The sequence below is a fragment of the Bos mutus genome, chromosome 22 (genome assembly GCF_027580195.1).
Source record: "Bos mutus isolate GX-2022 chromosome 22, NWIPB_WYAK_1.1, whole genome shotgun sequence".
Lineage (NCBI taxonomy): Eukaryota > Metazoa > Chordata > Mammalia > Artiodactyla > Bovidae > Bos > Bos mutus.
In genome coordinates this window covers 43,313,675-43,324,850 of record NC_091638.1, presented here as the reverse complement: position 1 = coordinate 43,324,850, position 11,176 = coordinate 43,313,675, and the positions used below count along the sequence as shown (strand labels likewise).

At 43.1% G+C, this 11,176-nt stretch overlaps 1 protein-coding gene and 1 pseudogene across 5 annotated transcripts in view; one reads left to right on the top strand and one right to left on the bottom strand.

Annotated features, from left to right (window-relative positions):
- ABHD6 (abhydrolase domain containing 6, acylglycerol lipase) overlaps positions 1–11,176 on the top strand; it is a 48,508-nt gene that overhangs the window by 23,838 nt on the left and 13,494 nt on the right. For all 5 annotated transcript variants that reach the window (XM_070359337.1, XM_070359336.1, XM_070359335.1 and 2 more), the window contains 2 exons: positions 8,559–8,715; positions 10,091–10,204. In XM_070359337.1, the coding sequence (XP_070215438.1) occupies positions 8,581–8,715; positions 10,091–10,204 (249 nt within the window). In that variant the 5' untranslated portion in view covers positions 8,559–8,580. The remainder of the gene's footprint in view (positions 1–8,558; positions 8,716–10,090; positions 10,205–11,176) is intronic.
- On the bottom strand, positions 6,845–8,196 carry LOC138984720 (histone H2A.Z pseudogene; annotated as a pseudogene).

Below are 11,176 nucleotides of genomic sequence, written 5' to 3'. Positions count from 1 at the left end.
CATTTAATTGGTTTTAACATATTCACAGTATTGTGAATTACCACCATCTAATTGAGAATATTCTCATCTCCCCTCAAAAGAACCCCCATACCTGTTAACAGGTACTCCCTGTTTTCTCTCTTCATCCCCGAGCAACTAGTAATCTGTCTCTTTGGATTTTCCTGTTGGTGACATTTTTGTGTCTGGCTTCTTGCACTTTTCAAGGCTCACCTGTGCTGCAGCATGTATCTGTACTTCATTCATTGTGATGACTGAATAGTGGTCCATGGTATGGTTTATACCACATGTGATTCATTCAAATGGACATTTGTGTTGGTTCCACTTTTTGGCTATTATGAAGAATGCCTCATCGCATAGAATTCACTTTTATTAACAAGTGAAGTTCAGTGAAGTGGAAGTCACTCAGTCGTGTCTGACTCTTTGTGACCCCATGGACTATACAGTCCATGGAACTCTCCAGGCCAGAATACTGGAGTGGGTAGCCTTTCCCTTCTCCAGGGGATCTCCCCAACCCAGGGATCAAACCCAGGTCTCCTGCATTGCAGGCAGATTCTATTAACAAGTAATACCAGCAAAATTCAGAGAGGCCCCACAGAGAACACTCAGCCCTTTATTTCACCCCACAGACGCATGTGACTGTAAATCCTGCCCCGGCCTGTCACTCTGCTCAGAGCTGTAGCTGGAGGATGAACACAATGCTCTTTATTTCATGAACTCGGCCACACAGGCCAAGAAGCAACCCCAGTTGGCTGTTGGATGGAAATCCTTGCGGATTATGCCGGGTAGTGTTGTGGCATGGGGGCTGTGATTATAGTATTAGAACCCGTAATACCACTGCAGAGAGCTGCCCAAAGTCCTGTGAGCGGCTCCCCCCACCCCACCGAGACGCACAGCCTGTTTCCTTCAAATCACCTCACCGTGAGTGACGCTGACACAGTGGTTGTCATAGGATGAGCAGCTTTATGTCAGTCCCCATGTCCCTTAACCACAGCTACTCCTCCAAAGGCCTTCAGTCACTCAGCTGCCCGTGACCACCGCCTGTAGGTTCCCCCTGCAGACTTGGCTTAGTTTAGTTAATTTTCAGGATCGCAACATGAACAGGAACAGCAGGCAGCACGGGTAACTGCTGTTGCCGCTGCTTAGTCACTCAGTTGTGTCCAAGTCTTTGTGACCCCCTGGACTGTAGCCCGCCAGGCTCCTCTGTGCGTGTGATTCTCCAGGCAAGAATACTGCAGTGGGTTGCCATGCCCTCCTCCAGGGAATCTTCCCCACCCGTGGATCGAACACACGTCTCCTGTGGCTCCTTCATTGCAGGTGGACTCTTTACCGCTGAGCCACCAGAGGAGCCCACAGAGGTAGCTGGGCATCCCAGAGACGCCGAGCCTCCCTACTGAGTGAGCACGCAGGTGTGAGGAGGGCCTCTCAGGTTCCCTCTGTCCCTGGACTTCCCTGTGGGTCTCCTGAGCTCCTCAGGGCTCAGCAGCAGTGTCCCCAGTGGGCCACAGCCAGTCTTGGCAACAGCCCTCTCTGGGTCTAAGTGTCCCTGGAGTGTGGCCGGCACAGTCCCACAGTGGTGGGGACTGTGGTTGCTCCTGCAGGAGGCACCATGTGCTTGGCCAAGAGAGTCCACAGAGAGCCATGCTGAGGATGCCATTGCCACTGTGGGTGACATCAGGGGCCACTCTGGTTTTCATTGTATAAGCTGTCAGTACTGTTCGCAGGATGAAAAAAACTGACATTTTAAAAGATTTTTGTTTTCCCAAAGAAACTCAGTTGTGCAATCAAGAAATCATATAAGTAAGAAAGAAGCAGATAAGAATTAGAAAAAAATAAATAAACTGATGTTTCAGATGGTTTGATTGTGTACATAGAAAGTCTGGAATAATAATGATATCTGTCGATTATTTATTAGAATTAAAAAGTGAATTTGGCAAGATTGCTAAATACAAGATAAGTTAGCAGGGACTTCCCTGGCAGTCCAGTGGTTAAGACTCTGTGCTTCCACTGCAGAGGACATGGGTTCATGGTCTGGGAACTAAAATTCCACATGCTACACAGTGGAATTAAAAATAAATAAATTTAAAAATGAATAAATAAATAAAGATAGTTCAGGAATGTTGGCTTGAGATAAAGAAAGTCCGAAACCTTGCATTAGTCAACATGGCAATGTATTAAAAAAAAAATCAGTTTTATTCTTATTTTATAGCAACAAACAAAAAGAACATTTAAAGTCTTTTACTGATACCATTTACCATAAGGTAAGAAATAGTGCTATCTTTTACAACATGAATGATCCTTACAAACATAATATCAAGTGGAAGTAGTCAAATACAAATAAGAACTTACTGTATGATAAAGTCCTACACATGTAAAACCCTCTTGTTTGAAGGGGAGCCAGTGGTCACCTTTAGGAGGTAAAGCATCTGTGATGCTACTCGTAGTCTAGACCCTGATCTGGGTGGCAGGTGGTGGGCTCATTCCCTCTGTGCAGATTCATCGGGCTGTACACTTATAATATGTGTGCCTTTCTATATTCTTTATACTTCCGTGGAAAGTTACTCTAAAAAACAAAAGTGAAGGATGTAGAGCAGTTGGGTCCCTCGTATTTTGCTAGTGGGAATGTGAAATGATGCAGACATTTTGGAATACAATCTGGGAATTCCTCAAAAGGTTAAAAAAGGTTAAAAAAAAAAAAAAGCTGCTATATGACCCAGAAATTCTACTCTTAGGTGAAATGAGAACACTCAAGAGAACAGAAAACATATATCCACAGGAAGACTGGTATATGTATGTTCATAGTGCCATTATCCCTACGAGCAGAGAGGTGGAAACAACTCAAATGTCCATCAACAGATAAGTGGATAAACAAATGTGACCTATCCATACAATGGAATATTATTTAGCCTGAGAAAGGAATGAAATACTTTTGATTTCTCCATCAAATATGAATGAGAGTCTTGGTGGGTAGAGTATTCGTGGTTGTATGTTCTTCCCTTTGATCATTTTAAATATATCACACGATTCCCTTCTGGCTTGTAGAGTTTCTGTTGAGAAATGAAAAACTTTCCAGAAAAGCAATAGTTAAGAGAATTCAGCGCCACCAAACCAGCTTTATTAAAAATGCTAAAGGAACTTCTCTAGGCAGGAAACATAAGAGAAGGAAAAGACCTACACAAAATAAACCCAGAACAATTAAGAAAATGGTAATAGGATCATATGCATTGATAATTACCTTATCGGTTCAGTTTAGTTCAGTTGTTCAGTCGTGTCTGACTCTTTGCGACTCCATGAACCACAGCGTGCCAGGCCTCCCTGTCCATCACCAACTCCTGGAGCCTACCCAAACTCATGTCCTTTGAGTCGGTGATGCCATCCAACCATCTCATCCTCTGTCGTCCCCTTCTCCTCCTGCCCTCAATCTTTCCCAGCATCAGGGTCTTTTCAAATGAATCAGCTCTTTGCATCAGGTGGCCAAAGTATTGGTGGTTCAGCTTCCGCATCAGTCCTTCCAGTGAACACCCAGGACTGATCTCCTTTAGGATGGACTGGTTGGATCTCCTTGCAATCCAAGGGACTCTCAAGAGTCGTCTCCAACACCACAGTTCAAAAGCATCAATTTTTTGGTGCTCAGCTTTCTTTATAGTCCAACTCTCACATCCATACATGACTCCTGGGAAAACCATGGCCTTGACTAGATGGACCTTTGTTGGCAGAGTAATGTCTCTGCTTTTGAATATGCTGTGTAGGTTGGTCATAACTTTCCTTCCAAGGAGTAAGCTTATATGTAAACACATTAAATGTACCAAGTAAAAGATGTGGACTGGCTGGGCAGGTGAAAACCTGTGTACATATGCACTTCTACTTAACACATCACTCTACTTAACCCCCCAAATTGTATGTATGTATTTTATATAGTTAGGTTAACCATGTTTCCATTATGGCTTGCAACTGTAATTATCTTTTATTTTTTGTCTGGCTATTGACTGTGAAAACTGAGCATCTTTTACTATTGTGGATATATAACTGTTATTTGCTTAATCCTATTGTATCATGATGGGTCAACCGAAAATGATAGAATTCTGTATCACTTACTACCATTTAATAGAAAATCCTGTAATCATTTTTTAAAATCCAAAAAAAAGAAAAAAGGAATGAAGTACTGATACATTCTGTAATGAATGAACTTGAAAACATGTTAAGTAAAATGTATCAGACACAAAAGGCCACATATTGAATAGACCCACTTATAGAAAATGTGTAGAATCCATAGAGACTTGAAGTGAACTAGTGGATGCCAGGAGGTGCAAGGGGAGGGAGATGGGAAGTGAGTGATAATGGGTATGGATTTCTTTCTCTTTTTTATTGTGGTAAAATATACACAATACAAAATTTACCTTTTTAACTGTTTTTTAAGTGGGTAGTTGAGTTTCTTTTTGATGGAAATGTTCCAGGATTAATGGTGATGGTTGTATAACTTTATGAACACTAAAAACTCATCAGTTGTACTATTTAAAAGGGTGAATTTTAGGGTATATAAACTGCATTTCTATAAAAAGAAATGAATATTCAACATCCTTATTATTAGGGAACATGCAAATCAAAACCTCATGATATACTATACACACATTAGGATAGATGTTAGTTTTTAAAAAAATGAAAAATAGCAAGTTTTGGTGAGTATGTAGAGAAGTTGGAACCTTTGCACTTTGCTGGTAGAAATGTAAAGTGGTATAACTACCATGCAGAAGTTTAGGTGTTCCTCAGAAAGTTTAACACAGAATTACTCTGTGTGCGTGTGTGCGCGTGTGTGCACTCAGTCATGTCCAATTGTTTGCGACCTCATGGACTGCAGCCCGCCAGGCTCCTCTGTCCTTGGGATTTCCCAGGCAAGAATACTGGACAGGGTTGCCATTTCCTCCTCTAGGAGATGTTCCCAACCCAGGGATCGAACCTGCATCTCCTGGCTTGCAGGCAGATTCTCTGACACCGCTGAGCCACTGGGGGAGCACCATTAGGATTACTATATGATCCAACTCTTCTACTTCTGGGTATATACATCAAAGTATTGAAAGCAAGGACTCAAACAGATCCTTATTTACCAATGTACATAGCAGTGTTATTCATAATTGCCAACAGAATGGAAATAATTCAAATGTCCATCAACCCATGAATGATAAACAAAATGTGGTATATACATACAGTGGGATATTATTCAACCTTACAAAGGAAAAAAATTCTGATGTAGTGTAGAAAATGGATGAACTTTGAAAGCATTATGCTAAGTGGAATAATCCAATCACCAAAGAACAGATACTGTATGATTCCACTTATATGGCTGTCATATGTGTTACAAAATTTTCCACGTTTCTCCCTTGAATTTTGGCAAATGATATATTTGAAGGACAGAATCTTTTTTATATAATACTGAAACTGCCATTTATTGGCTACTTCCTGTGTGTTGGGCTGTGTGTTGAACAAAACTGTAATGGCTTATCTCATTAAAAAAAAATTTTTTTTTGGATTATCTCTTTTAGTCTTAACTATATCCTCAGTAGAATGCAATAGTTTTCCATATTGTAGATGAGGAAATTGAGTTTCATGATCATATAGCCAAAAAATGAATGAACTGGGATATAAATGAGTAAACAAATTCATGTTACCATGTCATGACTTAGAACTTTGAAATATGCATATTTTGTCATAAATAGAGCTGTTAAGCTAGCCAATTTTATTGTATCTTTAATGTTTTGAATAGGGAATATATTCATTGAAAAAGTACTAGAAAGAACATGATAAGTCGCCCTCCCACCATTGTTCCTTCTCCATCTACCTTCTTCTCAAAAGTACTTCGTACCTCCGCTCCAGATACTCATATTAATAGCATCTTGTATATGATCCCATGCTTTTTGTATGGAAGTACAAGTAAATATAAATATTTATCTTCCTCTCCCTCTCCCCTTTTTTTTTATACAAAGGGGATAAAGTTGATCCACTTAGGCTATTTGCTATTGCATGTCTTGGCTACCTCTTTGGTACAAAGTGTACCACAAAGTCAATCTCTGATTGAATTAATTGTCTTCCATCTTGGAGGGATTCTTCATGCAGAGTGTTCAATTTGTTTAGATGGTAATTTCATATTGAAATCATTTTCAGGCCAAACTCCAGCACTGCCAAGTCTTATGTAACCAACAGAAGCTGAGCTTTCAACCAACTGCCATATGTTGTAAGGAGTAAAACCAGAGAACAGATGAGATAATTCTTAAGAAACAAGTTCTTACTCCCAAAGTCTGTAGGAAAAATGTATTTGGAGTGGATGGCAGAGGAGGGCATATGACTTACATTGAGCTTCTGTACCATAGTGGAAATAATGTCTCTGCAAAATCAAATGTGTATTACCATAAATTCTGCATCACAATTAAAATCCACACTATTTTGTGGTTTAATTTTTTGTCAATTAAAATCCAATTCTTGAGAACAATCAGCTTCTTTGAAACCACAGTATCACTAAGTATGAGAAAGGTTCTGTTTGGCCAGCCCTGGTCTGTAAGTGATTCCCCGGACCCAGGAAAGGGACCAGGTTTGCAGAGCCCTGAAGACAAGGGATAACACCCCAAAATATGGCCTCATTTCCACTCCATGTTCATTGGCCAGGCAACCATCAAAAGCAAAGGCCACATCTCCCAATTCCTGGCAAACAAATACTGTATCACCTTATAAACTGATTGCTTCTCTGAGGTGCCCTCAGCTGTATTTGTGGAGAAACTTGAAGAGCAAGCTGAGGAACAGCTGTCCTTCTCTGAGACTGAAGAGGTGCCCTGCAGGAATCTGGATGTTGTGATAGAGATAATTGTTCAGGCAGAGGAAGCCGATGCTGAGATTACTAGGAAGCTGGAGAAACAGGAGAAGAAATGCTTGAAGAAGAAAAAGAAAGGCTGGTTGCAGTTCCCTTCACACCTTTGGAAAACTACAGCAGCGCTCAGGAGGAGTGCCAGGAGACGAGTGCAAGACTGAAAAGAAGAAAGTGGAAGCCTCAGGAGGCCCATCGGGAGGATAGAATGGAAGAGTCATCTGTATCTTTCTCCAAACCCAAGAAAAAGAAATCCTCTTCCAAGGAGGAGCTGGTTAGTAGTCATCTTAAAGAGACAGCTGGTGGTGGAAGTCTTCCCAGAGGAAGATATCTTTCCCAATAGAGGAACCAGTTAGTGACCGTGAAGAGTCAGGAAACAAGAGTGTCCCCAAGAAAAAGGGGGAGATTCTCCCCCAGGGAGGAACTGTAACCAGTGGACCTGAAGAGGTTGCTGCCAGCAAGAGCATCAGTTCCAAGGGATGAGAAAGTTCCTAAAAGCTGTCCCAGGAAGACTAGAATGGATGTTTCACTGACAGATCAGGCCCGTGGAGATGTCTCACAACCCATCCCCTGTGTCCCAGTGAAAACAAACTTCCAAGAATAGATAAATAAATAAGGCTAAGACTCAAATGCAGAGATTTTGTTGGTTGAAACCAGCTTGCTCAGATAGAATCACAAACAGGCAAATGTGTTTCTCACAGAGAGGCAGTCACTGGAATCATTCAAGACAACAGCTGTGAGGTGTGTGGAGTCCTGAGACAACAAGGAATTCAGACATCGCCGGTCAGTCTCCGGTTGTCCTCTCTTCCCATGCAGGGATGTGTGGGTGTGGAGTAACCTCTCCACCAGCAATGGCAGCCTTGACGACAGAGTCTGATTCCTCATCTCCACAAATAAACAGCGAGTTGCAGGTGATAGGAGGGAACACACTTTATCTTTAAGTCTTTCGATGCATTTCCTGCCAGTTAAAGTGCCTCTGTGGTAAGGTCTTCCAGGTCAGCTGCACTGCGCCCTGTGGCACTCAGGCCCGCGAGTCCACGGCTGCTCGGCCCAGATTTTAGGCTTCAGTGAACATGGCCCACCAGGAGCTGCCAGCCAGCTCTCTGAAGGGGAGGCCACCCTTGTCTTGGCCTCTCCAGAGTCCTCCCCAGGCTTACCACCAGCCGTTTTGAATTCTTCTGAAACTCAGCTGAGCAAGGCACATACCCGTGAGGTCCCACAGCCTTCTTTGCCCTGCGATTCAAACTACTAGAAATATGTATTAACAGAGGATTATTGTGTATCATGCTTTTTTTTTTTTTTTAGTTCTACCAGTTTATTGCTACCAACCCGTCACCCTCCACCCTCATGCACACATGCTCAGTCATGTAATCCCATGGACTGCAGCCTGCCAGGCTCCTCTGTCCATGGACTTTTCCAGGCAAGAATACTGGAGTGGGTTGCCATTTCCTTCTCCATGTGTCATGCTTCTTAAGAAAACGCCCCCTTTTCCCTTCCTGATAGTGTGCTTAGGAATATTTATACCAGAATATTCATGTAAGGTACTTTCTGGAATGGCCTGACTTAGTGGTCCTCGAGGGTGACTGTGTAGAGGACGAGGGCTGGGAGAATCATTGCTCTTAATTCGAAGTAAAGCTGTACAGAGTCCGCCTCCCGAAGCTGCTTCTCTGGCGCTCGCTGACTTTGATTTTGCCTGTATTTCCGTCCCCAGGTACTGGCGGAGGACGCTGGGCATGCAGGTCCGCTATGTGCGCCATGAAGACTATCAGTTCTGCTACTCCTTCCGTGGCAGGCCTGGCCACAAACCTTCCATCCTCATGCTCCACGGGTTCTCTGCCCACAAGGACATGTGGCTCAGCATGGTCAAGGTGGGGTGCCAGAGCCTTCCCTCCTCAGAGGGTGTCACTCAGCAAAAAAAAAGAAGAGAGGGGGTTCTACTTAAATATGTCATCAGCAGTGGTAGAGAGCAGAGGGAACCCGGTATAATGGCTCAAAGCACCCTAAACTAGTGTAGCATATTATTCAGATCCTTTTTCAGACAGAACTTACTGAGCTGAATGTTGTTTATAAAATCAGTGCCTCACCAATGATTTCACCTTATGACTATTTCTTTGGAAAGTTTCTGATACTCTGCTTCATATTTGGACTGTCATGACTATCAAAGGCCAGGTTTTGAAAAGTCATTTCTGTATATTCCAAGATTCCCCTCTTCTTCCCTTCTCTGCTTCTCCTTCTCTCTCCCTGTCTCCTCCTCCTCTCTTCCTTCCATTTCTGCTTTCTCTTTTCCTTAGCCCTTTAGAGAAGCAGTCTTGATCTGACAGCTTTCTGGGATGGTTTCTCAAATCACTCATTTCTCTCCTGGTTTATTTGGTTGTGTCAGTTTGCTTTAGTTGGTAAAAGTGAACAGCTGGTGAAGATGGGGGCTGGGAGAAGTCTGGCAGAGAAGGACCCCAGGCTCCCACCTCAAGCAGTACCTGACTAATCCCAAGCATGCTCTCCATTAGGACGAAAAGGCTCACACATCCCCTAGTTTCTTATTTCCAAAGTTCAGTATCAGGACAGTCATCGTGCTTTAATGAACCTCTGACTTCCTCTTCATCTTTCATATAACTGGTTAGTTGTTTATTGATAGCTGATCTATCTCAAATTCCTGGTTAAATGTGGCATATATTTAAATGGAAGAAGGTGTTTAGGATAAAAATACCTAGGGAATTAGATCGTAATGTAAAAAAAAAAAACAAAAAAAAAAGAGTTGAGACCAGAACTAGGGCGATCAGACATGGTTCTTAGGAGAAGTGTTGCTCCTGTGGGCTCTGGAACTGGCTGGGGCTCTGGGAGAACAGAATCACCCAGTGTATTAATAGTGGCAAGTTGGTGGCTGCAAGACTGGGATAAGCATAGAGAGGATGAGGGAAAGGAGAAGGAGGCAGGGCCTGCCAGCTGGTGTCAGGAAAGAGCAAAGGACACAAGCTGCTCCCCGACCTCTGCTCTCCCCTTTCCAGTCATCCCGAGGCCTCTCCCATTGTGTATTAGACTGTGGGGGCTTCTGCTCTCTGTAAGGCTCCTGGCAGTGTTTATTCATGTCAGATGTTACTAGGGGAAGACACGGGGCGGTTTAGGTTCCTCCCTCCCCAGCGGGGAGGCTGTCCAGGTCACTTGGTAAGTGGGGGGAGCCTCCCCAGAAACATGGGCAGACATGCTCCGCACACCACATTCTGACTCTTTGGTCATGTGTGTCCCCAGTTCCTCCCGAAGAACCTGCACCTGGTCTGCGTGGACATGCCAGGGCATGAGGGCACCACCCGGTCCTCACTGGATGACCTGTCCATAGATGGGCAAGTCAAGAGGATACACCAGGTAAGCAGAGAGGCTCCACCAAAAAACTGCCCAGGTGGGTCTTGGCCACCGTTGCATCCCCAAGTCTGAAGAACAGTCATCGTGGGTTCCGTTTTGACTCATAATTGCAAACAAAATGGCAGCAGCCCAGGGTATCCCCGGTCAGCCATAGAGGGCCAGGGCTTATTGCTGACTTCTTTCAACCTATTATAACTGTTTCTGGAGAAATACAGTCTCATTTTCTCAACTCTTCAAAAAGGGAGTTTAGAATTCCTCAAGACCGTTTATTTTTTTAGAGTGTATTTTTTTGGTTACCAGCTGCTTGATGATGGTAACAGCATGTCTGCCTAGTTGTGGAGGATGGGGAGGGTGATCTTTTCATTTTGTTCTGATTTAGTATCTTTCTTCAGCCCTGTCTGACTGAGCTTTCAAAGTCATGGGGCTCATGAACCATTTCAAAATTTAATGGTTCATAGTCTTCAGGTTGACATTAAATATTTTCTCCATTCAAGGATGTTTATTTAATGTCTGCCCCTCTCCTCTCTTTAAACTGTGTATTACTTGGAAGCAAGGAACCTTGTTTCTTTGACTTTCGCTGTATCCTGAGCAGCTGACCGTGGTTGCTTGTATGTAATAGATATCCAATAAATATTTTTTGGATGAATGGGTAGATGTAGGGGATAGTTGGTTGAATGATTGGATAGAGGGAAAGTTGGATGGATGGTTGGATGAATGGTCGAATGGTTGAATAGATGAATGGATAGATAGTTATATGAATGGATATTTGGATGGTTGAATAGATGGATGGGTGGATAGCTGTATGACTGGATGGGTGAATGGTTGGGTAGACAGATGGGTAGGTAGTTACATTAATGGATGTTTAGATGGATGAAAAGTGCTGTAAATTATAGCCAGTCAGCAGACTATGGCCTGTGGGCTTCATTTGATCTGCCACTGAGTTTTGTAAGCTGTTTATTGGAAGACAGCTGCAGT